We start from the raw sequence: 23,463 nt of genomic DNA on the forward strand, positions 1-23,463 counted from the left end.
ACATTTAAATAAGCAAACAAATGACCAATCTTACTACGGTCAATATTGCAGGCCGATGTCCATTAATCCCCAGCAGGGTTATTATTCCTGACCGCCCTGACTACGAAACTACTAGGGTAAAAATCCCTATAAGGGCATTTATTTGTGTATGTCAATGCGGCATATAAGATATTTTTTTATTTTATCAATGGTATTTGAGAATATACAACTATATAGTTGGTCAAACCAAACTGTCAGTAAATAAGAACAAAAAAACTATACTCATCCTTTTCTTTTGGGTGCTAGTACTAGTGTAAAACAAAGATAGTATTATTATCTCTATGTTATGTCTCAATGTCTATGTTTGAAATAAGACAGTCCAATCCTCTGACAAACTATATGTACAAACGCGACAAAGCGACGACAGCGTTTGTACAGTTACTTGCAATAATAATATGTTACACAACGAAGGCAGCAAAAACATCTGACACGATCTTATTTGTAGATCCATAAGAGCGTGTCACATATTTTTGCGGCCTTCGAAGAGTAACATATTATCGCAGGTGACTATAGATTTCCCCACATTGATCTTACTGAGACTGCAAGGAGGAAAAAAATGTGAGGATACTGACCAGTCTTGGTGGCGGAGTAGATGTTCTCGATAGGGAAGACGCCGCCGAGCCCGAACAGCAGCACCTTGGCTAGTGCTGGCACCAGCTGCGTAGTCGTCACTAGCACGTTCACGCAGTTCTCCCTGGAAAACAAGCTTCTTTTAGAAAAAAACCGGCCAAGTGAGAGTCAGACTCGCGCACCAAGGGTTCCGTACCATTATGCAAAAAGCGGCAAATAAATCACGTTTGAGGTATGGGAGCCCCACTTAAATATTTATTTTATTCTGTTTTTAGTATTTGTTGTTATAGCGGCAACGGAAATACATCATCTGTGAAAATTTCAACTGTCCAGCTATCACGGTTTATGAGATACAGCCTGGTGACAGACGGACAGACAGACAGCGGAGTCTTAGTAATAGGCTCCCATTTTTACCCTTTCGATACGGAACTAAAAATTACTATGGACTGGCTTAGCCTGGCTCGTATGTTTTAACGGCTTCGCCTAAGCTCGGCCTTGTAAACTTGTACAAAAAGGCTCATTCCTTTCCTACCTCCCGGTGCTTATTGTAATGTACAGATAACGTTGAGTGCGCTCTGAATTTAGGTGCAAATATTGGGCATAAATTTTGGCCCAGTCAATTAAATAAATAATAATAAAAACGTCAACATTGTTAGTCATGTAATTGGTGGTTAATTTAGGCTTAAATTAAACCATGAAATGAATACTTTTATTTCAATGTAGGTGTATTTTTAAAGAAATTAAAGTAAGTACCTAGAGTTGATCATGTTGAGGCATTTGCAGGCCAACGTGAGCCAATTATCCGTGCCCTGTTCCAATTCGGCTCGTAGTTGCAGCCACTGTTCTCGTTTCGCTGGCCCTAGCAAGCCTCCAACACTGAAATTAATAACAATAACATTATATTACGTATTTGAAACTACAACAGTTTTATATTGATAGCTAACACGATTTTCATTCATAATTTTAAAACTAAGACGGGATTTAATCGCGTAAAACTTATCGGAACGTCTTTACCACAGCAGTAAAGTACGTGAATCAATTGAAATCAGAAAACATCGAAATTTCAATCAGAATGAGGGACAAGGGATTTCTTTTTTCGTGGAATCCAGTTATTAGCAAATGTAAGGGTGAAAAACCATCGCATCACATACCATCAGATGTCGTGAGTGTTGTGTGTAGGCAAAGTGACAACTATAGCATACAGTCGCCATCAGATATGTCAGAGCGCCCGAGGTGCTCAAAATATCTGAACACGCACTCTAACGCCTTGACAATAGAGGCGTGTTCAGATATTTGGTTTATATCGGAGCACCTCGGGCGCTCCGATATATCTGATGGTGACAGTACAAGAGAATAATCAAGATCAAGTGCGGGTAGTTCCCAAAACCCGCGCAGCAAGATGTTGATAAAATTCCTCGCTAGTCTCCGTAACGTCACGTTCGAAACGTCAGGCCATAATTAAACGTAAGTTTTACGCGATTAAGTCCCGTGTTAGTTTTAAAATTACAACAATTTTGAAAAGAGTGACGATTAAGAATGAGGTTGGCAACTGTCAAAGGTTTGCATATATGGGGCCATCATAGCTTTCGCCTTCCTCCAGTTTTGTTCTATGAGATTTGGCTTAAAGGGCATCGAGGCCATCAAATTCCAAAAAATACAAGAATTTAACACAATTCTAGGGATTGCCAGGAAAACCTATGCTGACGCCATCTGTAAAATACTTCGACCGGCCAACGCCATTAGGAGAAAACGTACCTATTTCTATAGTTATTATAAGTATCCTTGATCTTCCGATATCGGAACGCCAGTTTCCTCATCCAGTCCACGCCGCCGCGCACACCGGGCGCGCAGAGCGCCGAGGCCGCGCCCGCGCCCGCGCCCGCGTGGAACCCGTCCGACGAGAAGTTGTACGCGGACAGGTCCTGGCCGTTGTCGTCCGCCGCCACCGCGTCTATGTGCTCCTGGTCGCAGTCCTGGGGTAAACGGGGTTGAGAGTTAAACTTCAATCACGGTTCATGAGATACAGCCTGGTGACAGCCTTAGTAATAGGGTCCCATTTTTACCCTTTGGGTACGGAACCCTAATAATTTAGACGCGCAGGGTAGTCCTCTCATAGTAAAGTTGAACCTTTTTCTACTGACAAAGTGGGTTGTGGGTTTGCCAGAGTATAAAAGGTACAACGAGCCAAAAAATTCAAGCTTTTGTTGTTGATTGCAACCATATTGCAACTATGCAACTATGTTTACCTCGACATCGTTGAAGAAGAAATGCGTGTCAGCCAAGCTGAATATCATCTCTTCCATCCTGAATCCCAGCTGTACTATTTGTTGTGTGTCCTGAAAATACAAACATACATTTTATTACACCTGAATGTTTAAAAGACAAACTGACATAATCTCAGTAATTAATATTAATTTCAACTTAATCTACCCAGAACGAGCAGCCTCACGAGGAAATTGACGCGCGAAGCAGCTCGGACTGTGTAGACGTGCCTCGGGCGAAGCAAACGCACTCGCAGCCGCAATGCCTCTGGCGAGGCACGCCTCCAGTGACAGAGCTGCTCCGCGCGGCAATTTCCTCGGGAGGCGGCTCGTTCTGTGTGGACCTGCCTAATAGCTTCATTCATTGTTTAATGGAGTCTTAACAAACAGACAGACACATAAAAAAAATCTTCCTATAAAGGTTCCCTTTTTAGGGTTCCGTACCCAAAGGGTACAAACGGGACCCTATTACTAAAACTCCACTCTGTCCGTCTGTCTGACTGTCACCAGGCTGTATCTCATGAACCGTGATAGCTATACAGTTGAAATCTTCACATGTGATGTATTTCTGTTGTACTTGATGTACTTGTGGGGTTTTTTTTTTACAGTACGGACAACGAAACCAAGAAGATCAACAGATGCAGCACAATTCAAGACATACTTAGAGTTCAGTGCTCTTGTGTACAAAACTCTAAAAACGTATATTTTATTCGTATACTCTATAAACGTATATGTAACGTAACTTATTATACTTAGTATAGCATAGGTCCCCGTGAGCAGCAAGTGGAATATGATGATGTCCACGTCCAGGTCCCAGATGAACACTGTCTGTAACTGGCTGGGACACATACCTTATTATACTTAGTAGCGTAGGTCCCCGTGAGCAGCGAGTGGAATATGATGATGGTCTCGTCCAGGTCCCAAATGAACACCCGGTCTGTAGCTGGCTCGGGCACATGCTGCGCCGGCGACGAGGACGTGTTCCGCCGACCCCGACCGCGGGTTCTGCTTGTGCTTTCACTGGAATATTAATAAACATATGTTGGTAATATATTGAACTCAGCCACCCGTTGACCACAAACGCTGTAAAGGGTTCGAAATGTCGAGATGTATTATAAATTCAATATATGCGATATAATCCGTTTTCATCGTTTTATTTCATGAATATATTGAATATCTACAGAACATGCTTTGCTCATACCGAATGTAATGCTTTGACTATAGACATCGGTCTATGTTTGACTGGTTATTTTATAATAATCTAAACATTATTTGCAACAGTTGAACAGTGTCTTACCCCGAGTTCTCTCTGCACCTCCGGCTCGCTGCATGTATTTCATTTTTTATTGGAGATAAGGGATTGTTGTCATTTAATGAAGGGAGCATCGATGATGGCGATTCTAGAACAAAATTATATCTAAATTAGTATTAAGCAAGCAACATTATAACTCATAACAGAACAAATAAGGGAAGGTCCCAGGTACTAAATTCTGGTAGCCATCTGTCAAAAAACTAAAGAAATCGTTTTTCATGAAATAATACGAAAATGAGACCTGAGAGAAGTAACATTTAAAGTAGGTACGTAAGAACAGGCCCAAATGTGGGCATATCATGGGCATAAAAGTTGTAATAACGTTACCACTTTCGCTCTCTGTATCTGGCCACTCATCTGAATATATATCGTCGAGGTCACTGTGCCTTTCTTCATCACTTTCCTCTACTTTTCTACGCTTATTTGGATGCATTTCATTTTCTTTATTCATTTTGCTGGGGTCTTACACTTAAACACTGAATAGGTACGGTTATAGACTACGTATTTGTGCCAGTTTGGCGATGCAGCGTCGTCAATTTTTATGTAAAATATACGTGATGAGTAGTCACTTTTTGTAAATACCTAATTTAAGTAAAATTACTACACTTTCTGTAATAAATTAACAGCTATTAAATAAAAATAAGATAGCAATGTTTTGTTTGATGTGGAAACTGACATTAGCAACAAGTATTTTTGACAACGAGAACACTGCGGGCATTCGAACAAGTTATGCGTTTTCATTGGCTATAAACAAAACAGCATACTTCTGATTGGTCGAGCGTATTATCATTGTATTCGATAAAAACAGACTTTTCATTTCGATCACACTTTTCTTACACTGCAATTTGTTTTCACTAAAATGTTAACGAAGAAATAATTAATGATAGAAATGAAATCTCATAAAAACTCACTACTGCATGATAGCTCACTGGCTAACCCGCCCTCTATACTGCATTTCTGCAATTACTAAGCAGGCACCTTATATTGCTACTCCACAACAGATGGCGCTGCTGGTGCTAACAGCTTTTCATTGCTTGTACTATGGATGGTACAGAAAGGATCGCATCTCTTATGGCAGAAAATTGTTGTAAAAGTGACCGCGTTAAGCTTTAAATAATAGTTCCTAATCTCTCCGGTGGCGCTAGTTAGGCTCTGGGACATGAGTATAACATGAACCATATAAGGCAACAAATAACCCGACCAAATTACGTAGATTGTTTTTGGTAGTATTTCGGTGTATGGTGGCGCCGCCTAATTACTGTTTTTTGATGGACACTTTTCATACACAGAGATTTGGCTCCTTTATACAGTCTCCATGGCTTGTACCTAAGTAAAGTCAGCATTCATGAAATATGTAATTCTATTCTAATGATAGCCAAAGTGGTGAAAGTGTTCAAATATCTATATAATACTTTATTCCTATTTGGCCACTTTCACATAAGGCTATCTAAGCTATTCTATCTGTAAAACTACTGGGAAGGGAAATTACCCCGGATTTAACGCTTTTTAAATTTTGTACTAACGGTGCTTAGTTACCAAATGTGATCTATGGTGTCCAGTCCTTCCTGTAGTTCCGAATTGATAAATTTATGTAAGTACTTAATTATAACTCAGAGTAGTACTTGAGATTCGGTTAATAGAAATCAAACCTGTATAAAATGTTTATCATGGTAGGTATCAACAATTATCAAGAATAAATGACATAAGTGTACTACAAAACACATTGTAGGTACCTACTAGGACTTCTGCTATAGAAAGAGTTTGTAAGCTACAAACACTTAAGGAGTCTCACAGTCAAGTTCCACAAACTACCAGGAGTTCTGAAAACAGAGGAGTTCGAGGAGTAGTGGGAGGTTAGGTACCTGATAACGCGCCGCCGAGATGGTACGAAGTGTGTCCTGCGCTCCCACTGCTGCTGGGCGAGCTGACGGCGTGGTAGGGAGAGTAGCTAGGAGTTGCGTAGTACCCGCTGTATTGGGCGACGTTGTGCTCGGCATAGCTACTCGCGTAACTACTATAGTCCTGTTAGAAATTTAATGAGAGTATGTGAAAATCACGCAGAGTATCAAGGAACCAATAACTACAAGAAGGTAACTTATTTCGATGATAGTTTAAATTCCTAACTAACTCAACCTGCCTTTAAATTCAATTCACCTACATTGTAAATCTAGGTCATGCTCTGTACCAGGGTATAAGAATCACAAAAGAGGAAGTAAGCATGACAGACACATACCGAATTTATATTATGTATGTCAAATTCTTTGAAACTAGTATCTAAGCCTACTAGGGTATAAGAAGTAAGAAAGAAATAACTTGCTGCGAATAGGTGACTACCGTTGTTGTAGAAGTAGTCAAGGCGATCATGATCAATGGTATTAGGGTATCAGAAGCAAATCAGAAGTATGAATTAATTGTCGGAAGAGATGAAAATAGAGATCTTTCAAATGAAATGTCATCATGAATATCAAATTTCTATGAAAATATGACGTTTACTATTATTATATACACTCTCTCACTTTGTTCCTTTAATTAGAGGTTACTTTAGACGGACGGACTGTACTGTTTACTTTAGACGGAAGAGATTTCATAGATTTACTTGTAGACTACATTCATGTCATAGGCTGAGGGAGTCTGTGTCAGGCTTCCGTTGTTGGAGGGGTAGTAGGGCGAGGGTTCCGCGTCTAATCGAAGCCCGGCACGGTGCCCATGCCACCGACGGCGTACTTACTTGCTGGGGGAAGGTCTGTGTCAGGCTTCCGTTGTAGGAGGGGTAGTAGGGCGAGGGTTCCGCGTCTAATCGAAGCCCGGCACGGTGCTCATGCCGCTGACGGCGTACTTACTTGCTGGGGGAAGGTCTGTGTCAGGCTTCCGTTGTAGGAGGGGTAGTAGGGCGAGGGTTCCGCGTCTAATCGGAGCCCGCCGGCACGGTGCCCATGACGCCGAAGGCGTACTTACTTGCTGGGGGAAGGTCTGTGTCAGGCTTCCGTTGTAGGAGGGGTAGTAGGGCGACGGCTGTGCGCCGAATCCCGTGCCCGGCACGGAGCCGACGCCGCCGACGCCGTAGCTCAGATACGTCGGCGTCGCTTTGCACGACGACCTGTAACGATCAACATTTAATTTAGCTCGTTTGTCTTTAAATGCAACAAACCCAACCCCAGTCATCTGATAAGAAAATGCAAATATATCGCCGTTGTATGTTTAACACTAGAATGAGACGAGAAGAAAACCATTATTTCTAAAGCCTGAGCAGGAATCACGATCATGCGCCATGTTGCGGAATTTCACTGGAACTAATATTTTCATACTATACTGAAGTGTCACCCTATACATGAAAATAACAGCGCCGTCTTGACAATGATCCGAGCTTTATATCTATAATAAGAGTAGATGTGAGTGTTTGCGAAGTTAATATCTCAATAACAAAACCTCGTACCTGTTATTAGAGTTGTGCGCAGGAGGGTACGCGGCGTAGGGCTGGTTGTATAGGGTAGAGCCGACGTACGAGGACGCCGCACCGCCGCCGCCATACTGCTGCATACTGTTAACAAAGGATAACGTTACATTTAAAGAAGAAATATAGTCAACGATATAGGAACCTATAAACAAAACTTATGTTGCTCATCACAGGTAGAGATAATACTAGAAGTCCACGGAAACTCGCGAAATTGCCTTCATGTTTCATCCACCTGACCGATCTTTCAAACATTGTCCTATTTGTCTTTAGATAATTTTTTCCGAAAATGTATTGATTGATAATTTAACAGTTTTCCTTCTACATACTATAGATGAGCAAATAAATTTAAAAAGCCTATTTTAAGAGGTATATACGGACTTTTTGTTGGATAGAGAAGAAATATAAAGTGTCAAATTAATTGTCAATATCACTTCAAATCAACAGAAATCAACTTATGACAGTTTCACTACAAAAATATTAAAAGAAAATAAGGATTTATTTAAATAAGAGACAAGAATATATATAGCTGAACCGCCAACAATTTAGTGAGGATAAAGGGCCAATGATGAGAAGTAAAGGGTAAGTCCATTTTTGCACTTTCATCCGGTTATTTTAAATCTTTAGGATTAAAATAAAAAAGACAATGGACAGAATTTAAATACAAACCTACTTTATTACTATGCTATTATTTATATTAAATCACGTATAAATACGTCTACGGGATAAAAACAGGAAGGTAAACGTCCGATTTCATTGTCATACTCATTGATGGAAAGTTTCTGTTGTGAAATATGTCAGCCGTTTTAAGGCTTCCTCAAATCCGAACGTTCAACCTCAAACTGAAGCCAACTTCGCGACGGATTACGTTGCAAGCCCTTTCCGCCCGCTTGAACATTTATATTTACTTTCCTATCTACAGTAATCAGGAAAACTGTTTTGTCTTAACTCTTAAATATCGTGGTAGATGGATTGGATGTGTTACCGTTACTTTCTATTTGTTAGGTACTCATTTTATAAGGCTATAATAGAAAGTTACATGGATCTGTTAAACAAGGGAAAACATATTCAGACACATTACGCAGTCATTTGAGTAATTTCTTTCTTTTCACCAACAGCCGCGATTCCGCGATAACCACAATATCAAACTAGATGCACAGATACTTTCAGAGTTTTATAATACCAGCCGGATTAGCACATGATTGGCGCGACAGTATCTCGCCGCGAGATAGACTACCTGTCCCTCTTTAATTATTGCAGTTAGAAAAAGACGGGCAGTCTATCTCGCAGCGAGATACTGTCGCGCCAATCATGTGCTTGGCCTACTGGGACTCATATGTACCTGTACCACCTGTAATACAGCGCACCCAGAATTACCAAGGTAGCATGGATAGATAGGTTACCTATTGTAATACTGGTAGGGCAGCGTGGACTGGTCGTACGGCAGAGCTTCGCCGTACAGCGCCACGTCCGCCTCGCACAGCCCGGGGCTGCGCACCTCGCTCTTGACGCCACCGCCTGACCAGGGACACATAAAGATTAGTATGTAATTTAGTATCTACACAGAATTTACTATTTAAATATTCCACTAAACTCATGGTCACGGAGTATATAGGAGCAGTTGAGGAAAGCAAAGCATTGTTATCTTTTGACACTATTTGAAAGACGTGAATCTTAGATATAGTTAGAGGTTCAAGCCGGATGTATTTAGATTTTTAACATAGGATACTCGAGCACTAAAATGTAATCCAAAAGACAGAACAGTTAATAACAGTATTTAGGAGCTGAAACAATTGCGAAGCAGGACTGCATTTTAATTTCTTAACAAGATGATTGTTTTGTTCAAGCGCTCGTAAATTTTTAAACAACATGTTTGATTTTGCATTTGATCACGTTCGCTCTTGGAAGCGAACGCGTGGGTGAATCAATGCAGCTTTTTAAAACATAACAAAATATGTATGCTTACCCGTGCTATCCTCATTCATCAACCAGGCCACCGCCGATGGCGAGGAGGTAGATGTACAGAGGCCACCGGTTGACGTTAGCGGCAACGCTAACCCAAGCGACGTCGCACATCCGTTCGCCAAACTACAGTCCACCTCCGAGTTACCAGGCAAGCATAAGCTATCTACAGCCGCGTTCAGCGCGGAGTTCGCGGCCGTCGTCGTGGTCTGGAAAATGGCGGACGCCCCGGACACTAGGAGCGCCGGCAGTGACGCGTCTTGGAGCAAAGATGGCGGCGAGTTTGACGTTGACTCTGACCCGCAAGGGCTTTGGTTGACTTCGCCCGATAGTCTGAAAATAAAAGAGAAGCATTGTAAGAAGAAAATTGATGTGTCGTCTTTTGAGACGTAAAAAATCCACTTAAAAATCCCTGTCTATTTACGAAGAACCTTCCATTTATAAACAATTTCTAAAGCGTTCGGAAGGAAAAAGGCGGGTGTAAACCGAAAAAGGGACGTAAAACGCGTCTGTAAAATGATCGCTTGACGCTAATGGCGGTGGAGATTTGATGTCTGTGTTTAAACAACCAAAATAAGCCCAGATTGCACCAATTAAGCGCTCAATTCAATAAAATGTCATGTTTATTCGTAATGATTAAAATAAACAGTCCAATAAACAGATGCCCCTCCGTATCGCGCGCTGTGGGTTTATCTAACAAATAGTTTACACGTGTTACGATTAATTTATTTCGTTATCAAGTCGTGTTCGCGCCCCGCAATCATCTGTCGCCGCTGACAGCCCGTTACGTCACATGAGTCGCTTTAACTAAATTAGTCACACTGCTCATCAGTCATCACACTAAATTAAAATTCATGCGTATGTCGCTTTATGTTAATAAAAACAATGTAAAATGCAAATGTTACCGCACCTTCATAGTTTGCATAAACAATATCATCCCAATCAAATTTATGCTAATGGTCGGTTATGACAACGTTTTAGCGAAACACCTGTTTTAATTTCTATTTGAATATTTAATTGCAATTTGCTCGTGTGATTCATCGATTTGTAATATTCATTTGGCAGAACACGTATTGTCACTTCGCAAAGTAGGCTGTGGTTAATAATTTTTGAATTAAATTACCTACTAATTTCTACTTTGATTAAATGATTATGAGATATACACACACAACAAAATTAATGAGTGACGCAAAACATACTCTCCTTTTGTATACTAAAGTATTTTTATCAATATTTTCTGAGGGATAGGCATTTAAAGTAATTAAGCTTTTAAATATATAACTTTTTGTATTTTGACTCTAAATTAACTACTTATGTCGATTTTAGGTAAAAGATAACTTGTTGTCATCTGACACTAAAGGGGCCCACTGACTATCAGTCCGCCGGACGATATCGGCCTGTCAGTTAGAACGGAAATTTGACAGTTTCGAACTACTTAAGCTATGACTTAAGCCGCAACCCGCAACTAGCATATGGATGCCATTCGAAATCGAGTCAGTTTATTCGGTGCGATTGAGTTTCCACTTTATTAAATTGGATCAAATGTTTATTTTCCTTTTTTATTGTTGTTTTATAAGAAGTTCGGCACAATTGATGGCGTCGATATGAATAATGAGAGTATTACCTAAATATCAGGGCACTGAACAGTGAACATCATTGGTCTTTGTATAGAGAAAAAGAGCTCCTGTTTATATAAGTTCCCGCTTTATTCAAGTGTCACTTTGCTTTTTGCCGCCACTTTCAAGAGTTCAACACTATCGGATATCAAACGCACGGACGTTAACGTTGGCACTATTGTCACTATCTTTTTAATTGAAAGCTTTTTTTAATGTTTCGGCTCTTTTCACTTAAACTTTTTTTAGCAGGAATCGTAAAACGTTTACAAACGGTGTTAATATTCTAACAAAAGACTTCAAAGATTTAATAGTTTGTGCACAGTGATGTAATGTCACTAATGTCGCATTCCATATGGTGCGATGATTTCGTTGTCACATTTTTAGTTTTATGGTTTAACGGGGTTCCCTTGATCATTGACAACGGGACTGAGATTTCAGTGACTATTTTTAGTATCTAAATGTATTTCTATTGATTTTTGCCTGGACGCTTTAATGCAAATTTTAATGTGAATTTGGATCCTTTGGTTAGTATTGTCCTATTGAAGTATTGTTTATTGGTTGCGAGCTAAACCTGTCCAATTACAAGTGCCACTAGAAGTGTAGCGTTGCGTATGCTCGAGCTAAATTTTTCAGAATTTTTATGCACGCGTTAGTCCGTCCGTCGCATCGCGCTGTTGCGAGGCTGCGTCAGTCAGGATAATATAGGTAGGGACAGAGTAACAACTAATTATCATTAGTATATGTTCGGGCATTGTAATCTTTTTAATATGAGGGTATGCCGTTTCGGAGCAAATTCGGAGGTAGATTCAACACCTCTGACTGTCAATCACTTCGGCTCGGGCGCAGCCTGTAACGCATGTTCCTCTGTGTGTTAATATTTCCAAAATTCGGTATTTCGGTGGTGTTTGCGAACAATCAAAACTAGGCATGTGTGACGACCTCTCAAGGCCCTGGAAGTGCTAGCTAGCTGAAGAAGGACCAGTATCCCCGAAAATCATCGGCGTGTGCTCAAGTGGTTATCCCATATTGGTTGATTGCAATGCCTGATCAAAGTTTTTAATACGCTAGGGAACCTAGGACCAGCTGAGTTATCGAAAGGTTCATAAATACGTGAACAGTATACTATTTAATGAAACAACAACTAAATGTAAATACAGGATTTTCTAAGATAGATTGTATTTTGTAGTTGCATATATCTGCACTAGAATAGAACAGCATTGATTCTTCTGAAGTAGATCCTTAACAAACATTTTCAATCTATCATATTTTAATAAACAGTCAATAATAACAGGCAAACATAAGCTCGTAAGCACGTGTTTGTTCATTGTGCTTCAGCGTTGAGCGGCGAGTGTCGGAACAATGACTGCTTTGAGCACACCCCAGCCGCTTAGACGTTTGGAGCTTGGGTTCCGTGATTGACAGCGCAATTAGTGCTGAGCACTACGTTTATGTCTGATGCTTTAGAAAAACTGTCTGATTTAGTACAGATCGCTCTACGCTATGATGTTGGAAGCAAGTCGTAATGTCCAAAATCTTGTCCACGATCATCATCATAGGGAAAAATCCTCTATCAATGGTGTTTGGAGTGGTCGCTCTGCTTTGAACCAATACCAATGTAGTTAATTGGTTATGAACAGTCATATATGATTCAACTAAATCGGCAAAAGCTTAAAGTTGCATTAACATTATGTCCAAGCTCTGCGCCAATAGTAAAATATAATTAAGTGTCGTATGATTTAGTACCGAAAAAAGCGCAAAGAACCGCAGCCTTCTATAGTTAATACACTTAAACATCAAAATTCTGTGCTCTTGCTCCAAGCCATCCTATAATTTATCTATTGTAATTTTATCGTTTAAAAAAAAAGTAGATTTGAATAAATGTAGAAAGATTAATTCAAAATTTACACTCATCAACAGCACCGCTCGTGAATGTCTAATAAAAAACTTACTTCCAGAAAAAGTTTTCAGTACGAAAGTGTTAGCTAACCCACATTCCGCGGTAGCAATTTTTTCAAGGGCATGGAACCCTAAATACCGCTGTTTTTACAAACCATTTGGCCCCCACGTGTCAAGGGCTCGCCTCAGATTATATTAATTACAGTTTTTGCTCGCTCCCGAATTGGCCGGCGGGCCGCAACGGAATGGGGACATGTGGAAGGGTTGAAAAAAAGATTGAAAGGTGGTCCAGAACCAGAGGTCGCTTTGGTCAATAAAGCTGTAATAAACGAGCTTAATAAATTTGCCAAGAATATAGTAGTAGCAACCAAGGGTTCATTAATTTATGGTTGTTAAAAAGTTTTGAAATTTGAGGTTTTTGACGAAGTGTGGAAAAAGCAGAAAAAGTGGATTATCTCCGGAACCAGAAGGGTGCCGGAGGTGGGGATGATACCAGAAAATCGAGCTTAATTAGCTTTACATTTTTTCCTAGTTTCATGAAATTCGGGTATTTTTTGTGGGTTTCGCAAAAGTTTAAAACGACTACTCAAACGTAATAATTATGTTCTATAACGGTCCACATAAGACGTGAAATTATTTAATACTTTGAGGACTAAACCTATGAGTGAATGAATTTAAGGATATGGAAATAGAGGATCTACACTGAAAATACATACGCCAAAAGGCAAAACATAGTGAGACTAATTTTATAATTTTATACACCACTGTGACAGTTTTACCTATGTTTTACAAATAAACACTGACTTTGAAATCGAAATTTTGTTATCTGCCTCTCTATCATTCGAATATGCAAAAGTGATGGAGAGGCAGATAACGAAATTACGAATTTCGATTTTCACAGTAGGCTTTTAGTTGATATACTATCAGTGTGCGTTGATATATAACTTTTAGACATAGGATAGTTTCTCCAGATTCCTCTGGGTATGCTTGAAGGGCTATCGAACCGATCAGAATAACCGGTGTTAGCAATTAAGGATAAATGAGAGTTCGATAACTAAAGCACTTAACAGAATCTTATAAGAGCTTTTTATGACTTATGGGGAGACCACGGTATATTCGTATTTGTTATTATATTTTTTTTAGAGTGATAATGAATGAAATAGGAAAAGAAACGATAACAAGATGTTTTTCATTTCTCATACTCTGAAAGAGGGTGATTGTTGTTCTAAAAGGTGTAAAGAAAATGATACGTGTCTGCACTAGAGCATTTTACATTTTTTACGATAAGCAATTGAAATTTGAGTTTATATGGATTTGTTATACAATTTCCATTCTGATATTTTAATCTCAATTCCATAAATAACGATACTTTTGCCTGAATTGTTAATTGAAAGTACCCTCAAGAAATACTATAAAAATGTATACTTAGTCATGTTTTTAAAAAAACATGCATTTTACTTTCCTCGTATTCGAAATGAAAAGTATAGTGTTTAACTCGGGTGAAATTTATTTTTTTATCCCTTGGTTAACAATCTACTATTGCAGGATATTTTCATAAGCATATTCAGGTCAATCAATGCTTTAAAATAAAGGATCTTCCAATTCGTCTTTTAAAATTTAAAAGGACCTCCTGTTTTGGAAGTCTCTTAAAAAGGGCACAAGAATTCGTAAACAAATTCACAAAATATGTTGTAGCATATATCTTGTGAGCATATCAAACATTTTTACCATAACTACAGCGCCACCTTTTTGACAAAAACCGTGATCTATTGCGGTCGTAAGTGACACATTCCTGACTCTTATTAGTTAGGTTAATCGTGTTTTTGAAACTGAAAAGGTATAAATAGATGTTTTGAAATAAATCAAACATTTTGACGGTTCCATCCCGAAGCGTTTTGGCAGGAACACAGTGTCGGGTGGCACTTATGGTTACACGTTTTGAGCGATTTATTTTTAGTACTTAAAAAACGCTTTAGTAGTTTAAAAAAACTGAGAGTGTTAATCATTGGTTGTAATTAATGAAACCATTGACGTGTTTTTGCTGTAAGTTGGTTTTAACATACAGGAGTGCGATGCTACTAGATAATGTCCCTATGTTTTTATGTGTGACTATTATACATATATGACTGAAATTCAAGTTTTGGATATTTACAGGTATTAAGGAATTATTCACAGGGCACAGAAACTCCATAACCCCGTTTCATGAAAAAACATTTTTGTGCTTCCGTACTCGGAATTTTGTTTATGCAGAATTTAATAAATACTTATACAAAGATCCGCCTGTACCTTTTATGGATAGGTCCTTAAAATGATGAAGTTGATTAGGTATAGCTAGCGATGTGCAAGTTGCACAAAATTCTCAAAAAATCAGGAATATTCTCGGAAATTTCTGGAAACTTCCAAGAGAATTTAAAGCAAGTTTCCATTCAGACAGATTCTTGTAGGATTTTTCTGTTTTCATTATTTGCTAAATTTAAATTTCTGAGAACTTTTCCCTGGAAATTTCTCCATGGTACGTGCATGGCATTTGCGATAACAAAGTGTGGCAATGTCATCATTAGTTTCCTATTTCCATGAAAATATGACGTGTATAATGCCACTCCCTCAGTTTGTACCATTTAACTGATTGAACTCGATGCACAGTTAGCTTAGACGGACTTTATATATCAATAAAATTTCGTAATTTCCGTAAAATAAGCAACTTTAGAGGCGTAAGTAAATCGCGTAGCCTCTTATAGTGCCATCCTTCCCAACCTCCTGTTGCAATTTATTTGGAATTTATTAACTATAGTCAACAACCTCTTGACTACACTTCAAGTCCATTTTGAAAAGTGGCAAATCGCAAAAAAACTAACGCATCCTCATTGTAAATTGTAACACGAGCGCCATTGTGCTGCTTCCTTTGATCCTGGTGATAACATCCCTTGGCCCTCGTATTAAGAGCATATCTGTCACGCTTCACATAAACGCAGTAACTTCATTTAGAAAATCATTCAAAATGCTACCTTGCTTTCATGAGATAAGGTGGAAAACAGCTTGAAATTTTAATTGAAGTTATTTCAGATATGTTTCGCGTGGCATTTCACGGCAGTTGTGTATTAACAATATAGGGATTACATTGGGATTAGACCCTTTGTCCTCTGTACGTTGAAGGACTATTTTGGTAAACTTTCGATTCGAACTCGGAAAGGTGGAAACGGTGTTAAATATTTATTTTGGACAATATCAGCTTGAGGAGGAGATTATGATGGGGACACTGTCAAAAAAACTTTTTTTTTCTTAATTGAGTAATCTATATATACCTCAACATAAGAATCTCAATAGTAAAATTTGGAAAAGCAACACATAAAATAAACTCCTGGTTGGAGAAAGGAGAATCCTCAGAAAGAACAATATTATCGGCGAGACAAAAGCCCACCGCCTCCGCTGGCTTGGCCAAGCACTAAGAATGGATGAGGATCGCGGCGCTAAAAGGGTATATCTGGGACGCTCGGTAGGGCGAAGGCCGGTCGGGCGTCCTAGGTCCTAGGTATCGCTGGGGCGATGGGGTTGAAGCGGACTTGCGCGATCTTCAATCCGATAACTGGCGGGAGATTGCGCAGGATCGAGACAACTGGCGTTTACTCGTGTCGGAGGCCAAGACTCATTTTGGGTCGCTGCGTTATTGAGTACACATAACATTAGATACTTACCTATCAGATACATCGGTGTTGTTGTCGGACCTAGGCCGCTTTGCCTGCAACAAATAAATTGCTTTATCTATATACGTCTTTCTTTATATTATTTTAAATTTTCATGTTTTTAACACAACGAAATATTTTTAGTTAACTGGGTAGTCAAGTGTATCTAACTATTGCAGACGAATTACATATTCGGGACCACGAACAGCAGTCCTTTTGAGTCCTATGTAGCTGATATATATTCTGAATATAGATAAAAATACCAACTTATATCATTCTTGTGACACATCAGTGTGTACGTAGGTAAACTCAAGGTAAGGGAAGACTCACCATGAGTTTTCCACGGCCTTAAACGCTAGCGACTGCGGCAACTCAAACGCAGTGCATCTCGCTTGCACCAATGTCAGTCAGTACGAGGGGATGGATTGTGAATAAGTTTACGCAGTTACTAGCGAATATGTCAGTGTCTAATTCGTGGTAAGGATATAGGTCGTTTTACGAAAGCTGGCGAGGACAAATCAGTACAAATCTCGCGCCAGCTCTTATGAATTTAAATATACGTAGTTTTAGAGACCTGTCACTTCCATACTTCATCAGAATCATACTCTTCAGAAAGTAATTATCATGCGATAAACTACTAATGTACATAAAAGCAACTGTCACCGTGCATTGCTTGTAACCTACAGTGGATTCTTATCATTCACATTGTAGTAAAAGTAAAATCAGTATTGCAACAAGTAAATAGTATATCAAATCCACCAGGGCGACATGAACACGTGAAAGTAATTTGTCGGCTAATATCTGTTATCCATTATGTCGTGGGCGATATGTAAGCTATTGTCAGAGAACTAGCAGAAACAACTCGGTTCTATTATTTGCTTTGCTATTGCGCGTCGTAGGCGGATTATTTGATCATATTATATTGTTTGAAGCAAATAAGCCTCTCTTCAGACACCTCAATAAAAAGAGATAATAGAATATCGAGACTTGATTTAAATATTATTGACTTGAAATTTTGTACAAAAAAAGAAAAAAAAAAGAAAAACTGATTGCAAAATGATCAAAGAAATCATACGTATATTAATTATATTTGTCTGATAATTTATCTATTTAATGTATTTTCCTAGCATCTGTTAAATCTATGGAAACTCAATTCTTATAAAAATATTCAAGGGAATTAGATATATGATATAAACAAATACGCGTCAAAAACATAGCCCGGTTTACGTTGCGCGGGCCGGGTGATTATATTTTTATGACAACAGATTTCCATGGATCTAGGCATGGTGAATTATGAGTTACTTTTTAGTCAAAAATTAATGCCCATAATATTTGAAAGAAGGAAGAAAATATATGCTGATAGTGGCCGAGAGGAAGATCCTCCGTAAGATACTGGGCCCCAAAAAAGACCGGAGGGAAGCTGGAGTCCTTAGGAACCGTGAGATTGAAGACCTAGTGGCTGAACCTAACATCATGGGAGAGACTAAAGCTCACAGGCTCCGTTGGTTGGGCCATCTTGAGAGATAATACCTGGCAATGGTTTACTGCCTTTTCGCCGAAAATTGTAATGCCGAATTTCACTTACCAACTAACTTTTCGCAGAAATCTCATTTGGGCGAATTTCATTTCGCAACTTTACATAATCCAACCTAACCTAACCCAACCTAGTACGTCATTTTCATTTCGCAACTATGGGGTTGGGGAATGAAATGGTTGCGAAGTAAGGTTGGTTGCTAGGTTGCAACGATTGGTTTGTCAAATGAAACTTTGGCGAAAAGTTGGTTGCCAAGTAAAATTCGGCGAAATAAATTTCGCCAAAAAGGGAGTACAGCCTGACAATACCTGGGCCGCCCAGCAGGAAGACGTCCTATCGGATGGCCCAGGTATCGCTGGTGCGACATGGTGGAGGCAGATCTGTGCGAACTTCGAGTCACCAATTGGCGAGAGGTCGCACAGGACAGAGAAAAGTGGCGTTGTCTTGTGTCGGAGGCCAAGTCTCATTTTGGGTCGCTGAGCCAACGGAGTAAGCTTGTAAGTAAGTAAAATATTTGAAGAATTCCATCAAATTCCACGCTAGTTTTGACAGCTGCATCGTTGATTGGAAACCATTTCGGCTTCACATCTCTATTTCTGTTTTATTTATTTCTTCTTTGAATTGTTATCTGTGTTATTTGTTTGTTTGTTTATGTGTGTTGTCTGAGCTAATTATTTCTATTAAATTTTATAGTTAAAATTTTAATCGTTATAGAACTTAAATGGCCCTTCAAAATTAAAAATGATCAATGAAATGTTCAATGAAACTAAATTTCTTATATAAAATAATACCTACAGCCGAATTGTATTTAGTTATTTCGAGTCGGTTACCTAACAATGGAAGAGTCGAAACTAAAACAAAAGATTAAATAATAGTACATTACTACAGAGGCCGGGAAGTAAGGGGTTGCCGGCCGAATGCATATATACGGCCGAACGTAGTGAGGCCGGATAGTTATGAGGCCGACAACCCCTTTTCACGCCGATGTATGTATAGTGCTTTTCTCAAACATGCAATGAAATAAATAAAGAAATCTCCACGAAATCAAAGTTTTAATTCTAAAGAAACTAAAAGTAAACTAGGCACAAAATATAACTACCACCTGTACCTATCTTTGTCACACGTGTCGTATATTTTACACATGCTGTTAATCAATTTAATTTATTACACAAATGTTCAAAGGTATATTTATGTATCTTTGATTTTTCGCCTTGCATCCTTCTGACTGTAGTTTTAGTTTTAGCCACATAACTAAGATTACATCGTTTTTTATGTTGATATTATGCTTCACATACATCGTTGCCTTAAACATGGAGTATAATTAACAGGTATTCATTTAATATTTTCGTCGGAACTCATATTAAATAACACAATAAACGACGCACAATAAATCCAATAAAATAGAATTACAGATACACAATGAAAAATGTTCAACTTTACCTCCAAAACGATTAAAAAAACACGAACGCGTGTTTGAGTAGACATTTTTACCGCTAATATTTAAATGAAATATAGTTTGTCAAAGGACTGTCTCATTTCAAACATAGACAGAGATAATCATACTATCTTTGTCTTACACTGGTACTAGCACCCAAAAGAAAAGGATGAGTATAGTTTTTTTGTTCTTATTTACTGACAAACTGGTTTGACCAACTATATTTTAAATCTGTATTTGTAGGTAAATTTGCAATTAAATATTATTGGAATTTGTTAATAATGTTTTATTTATATATTTTTTGTAAATTCGATACAAATAAAACTGAAAAATATATTAATTATCGTTTATTGTTTTTTTTTAAAGGGGTATTGGCAGAATGTCATTCCGAACCATAAGCAAATATTGGTTATAGTTTTTTTTTTGGCTGAATGCCATGATGCTGTGTCACAAATATATGTGAAATGGAAATTAAAAAAGAGCCACTTCCCGGCCTAGGCCTGCAACTTTGTATGAAATTTCATTACAGGCCCCTCGTCTAGCCGCGCCGGAGTCGTGATACTTCCCAGCCTAATATAAAGAACGTAATATCAATATTACATAGCATGTTTGAGAAAACACTATTAATTACGAGTAAAACCGAACAAGCACACTAATCTGTATTTTATCAGGCATTGACTCATAATCACCGGCGAGCGTGTGCAGCGAGCGACATTTTTTACCCAAACATCTTGCGGCCTTCTAAGAACCACATTGTGGTCGCCTTGTATTGTCACCACTATTTACGTACTGCTCATGTCTAGATTAATATCTGAGTTTCTGTTTTGTCTTTGCGCTAAATGTATTTAACCAGTTAGATATGTGTGTTATAAATTTGATTTTGTATCAGATTGTTTTCAAACTTTTACTTAAACTGCTGAAATTTATATAGCATGCGCTACGCACTGAATATTAAATAAAAAAAATAAATTTAACCTTTTTTAATGTGCCTCTTCCACTATTTTCCCTATAATCAGAATCTTAGCTTTTACATACATATATTAATCGGAGCAAAGTTTGGAACAACATTATTAATCACGGATTAATCTGATTCATTCCACTTCTTGACGACTTCATTTGAAGCGAATAAAATATTTCGGTAATAGGCAGGAATCTAACGCTAATTAAGCGCAAAAAGTCTTTCATCTTCGCCTTTTGGTACGCTATAAATTACATATTTAATTAAAGATTAAGTTTATTTATACTACTTATTAGATTTAATTTGTTATAATTATAACACCACTCGCACATTGTCCTTGTCTTTTTCGATAAACACAAGATGTTAGTATTATTGTCATTTCTGTTGTATCTATTTATTTTAATTTATCTTTAATCTTTTTCTCTTTTTTTTATTTTAAATTCCACCCTGACCCAGGATATTTTCTTGAATTTAACTTATATAAAACTCTACGAATATCATGGATAGATCCATGATATAAAATATTTCCCTAACGTCACAGATGGAGAGGTAGGTGTAATATTTAGATAACGGTTAAAAATCCTGAGTTCGGTAACGGAGATCGAGATAACATTCAAGTTATAAATAATAAAAGTCCTAAATGTCGGTGAGATCGAGATAGGCGTAACAACATTAATAAAATCGAGCCGGATTTATTTACGCCCGGCGCCACCGTGTCTCCATTAAAACTAATTCTAGTTGGGAGACAGTTTATATGGTACTGTAAAATTAGATTTCTGGACATTAATATCTTGATTTAACTGATTGTATGGTTGTGAACTTCATAATACAAAGGATATGTGTACACTGAATCTCGGAATACGTAGGGATATTTTTTCTTTATCTTCATCGGCAAATGCTCTGAGTTTCTTTTCTGGTTTCAATATTTCCCACACAAGCAAAATTTTGAAAATTAAAATTCTTATGCCGATTTTTTTTCTTACATAGTTTACTTTTTACAGTTTCCCAGCCCATGGTAGTAGCGAGTGGTAGCGATAAACAAATCAGAAATCCTTTCAAATTCAGGGTCAAACGTTTCACTTTTTCAGGTTAGCCAATGTTTTTCCTAGCTTAACCCAAGTGATAAAAAGTCGTGAAATCGTGCTTCCCCCTAGCTAGCTAGCACCACGGAATACCAGGGCCGCATACGTCCCAAGATGTCACTGTGAGAAAGGGCGTAAATCACTGGCGAGTTCCCATCGAGGTGTGAGGCCGATCCCGCGATAGCCGCTAATTTATTCGTTTTACGCGCGACAACGCGCCTGCGCTTCGGTTACACAGGTTGTTCTTTACATTTGTCACTATAATTGTTCTTGTGTTCTTTTTGGTTAATGTCGTGTTTTGTCCCGATGTTAATATTATAAATCTGGGTGGATGGGGTCATTAAATTTAGAATGGTATTTCTGTACACGACGTTTTGCATTCTTTACGGAAATGAGGAATTAATTTTTTAATCCTTGGGATATTTATGGCTAAACGAATGCCGTTAATTATCCCTCATTTGTTTTGCGTTGTTTTTCTGAAATTGCAGTTTTGTATAACGTCTAATTTTCATTTCTCTAATGCAGAAATTACTAAAGATTGACGTAGGTATATGCCTATATTTTTTGTAAAAATCCTAAGCAGCATAAAGGTCTAGAAACGTCTACAGCCTGTATCCTAATCAAACAGCTCGACAAAACGCTCCATTATTTATACGTAATTCGTTTATTGTTTTATCTGAGTTTATATTTACGACGGGACTCCTCTTGCCCGCTCCTGCGCCTCGAAATAAATTAACAAATTTACCGCCCGCCATATTTATTTATTGTCACTGGGTTATCGTTGATAATTTGAGAGATATTGCCTCTATATTAATTCGATGCGTACGTTTTTTGAGTCATCGCGTGAAATGTCAATTTTAATAGTGATTTATTTTAGTGGCGCTCGCGATTTGTTTTAGGTTGCCTTCATTTGTTTTGGGAGTTTTACGTGTTCTTTTGTTTTCCTTTTTAGCTTCATGTTGTTTTTAAAAATTTGGTCTTCTAAATTGTCAACTTCTGTTTCCCATTGCCTGCATAACCATTTGTGTCGATGGATATGATATGATACTTTACTAAAATATTTCCGGAATTAGAGTCAAACTTAGATAACACAAATATCTATCGTTTTCTAGTGGATGCCAACACCCATCACATTTCTTATTGTTAAAGTACACTCTTAATTATCACGAATAAAAATAATCAAATGAGATCTTTAATCTGTACGCTTTAAAGTTTAGTTTGGATTGTACCTACTGTTTTGGACACTAGTGTTGTTTTGGAAAGTAATGGGCCAACATACTTATATTTATGGAGTATCAAGAGATCTCCCTCGTCTTATAAATCGAACAGCGACGGACACTCAACTTGATCGAATTTGTTTTTATTGTTGTAAATTGTGGGTGGTTTTGTGTTTTCGTTTAATTCTACTTTATTAAACATACATTAAATGTTTCACAAATCAGGTGTGTTTTAGAAATCAGTTGTGTGAAGATGTTCTTTATGGCCTTTAGTTTTGAGGCTTCTGATAATACTGACACAACTTAAAATATGCTGCCTCTGTCAGAAAATGCTAACGTAGCCAAAGTTCATCAAATACATGCCTACGGCCACCCAGGTGGATACGGTGCTGTATAAAATATAGCTTATTATAGCTGACTGATTATTGATACAATCATACGAGAGTATTG

General features: G+C 38.2%; 1 protein-coding gene across 1 annotated transcript in view; it reads right to left on the minus strand.

Annotated features, from left to right (window-relative positions):
- The window catches only part of LOC134751055 (eyes absent homolog 2), a 53,584-nt gene that overhangs the window by 3,785 nt on the left and 26,336 nt on the right, over positions 1-23,463 (minus strand). Inside the window, exons 3-14 of the mRNA XM_063686395.1 lie at positions 16,800-16,843; positions 9,600-9,928; positions 9,037-9,151; positions 7,616-7,720; positions 7,138-7,279; positions 6,045-6,204; positions 4,168-4,270; positions 3,722-3,890; positions 2,856-2,945; positions 2,365-2,582; positions 1,363-1,485; positions 612-733 (exon numbers count right to left, since the gene is read on the minus strand). Of these exons, the coding sequence (XP_063542465.1) occupies positions 612-733; positions 1,363-1,485; positions 2,365-2,582; positions 2,856-2,945; positions 3,722-3,890; positions 4,168-4,270; positions 6,045-6,204; positions 7,138-7,279; positions 7,616-7,720; positions 9,037-9,151; positions 9,600-9,928; positions 16,800-16,843 (1,720 nt within the window). The remainder of the gene's footprint in view (positions 1-611; positions 734-1,362; positions 1,486-2,364; positions 2,583-2,855; positions 2,946-3,721; positions 3,891-4,167; positions 4,271-6,044; positions 6,205-7,137; positions 7,280-7,615; positions 7,721-9,036; positions 9,152-9,599; positions 9,929-16,799; positions 16,844-23,463) is intronic.

This window comes from Cydia strobilella, chromosome 21 (genome assembly GCF_947568885.1).
Source record: "Cydia strobilella chromosome 21, ilCydStro3.1, whole genome shotgun sequence".
In the NCBI taxonomy this organism is placed as follows: domain Eukaryota; kingdom Metazoa; phylum Arthropoda; class Insecta; order Lepidoptera; family Tortricidae; genus Cydia; species Cydia strobilella.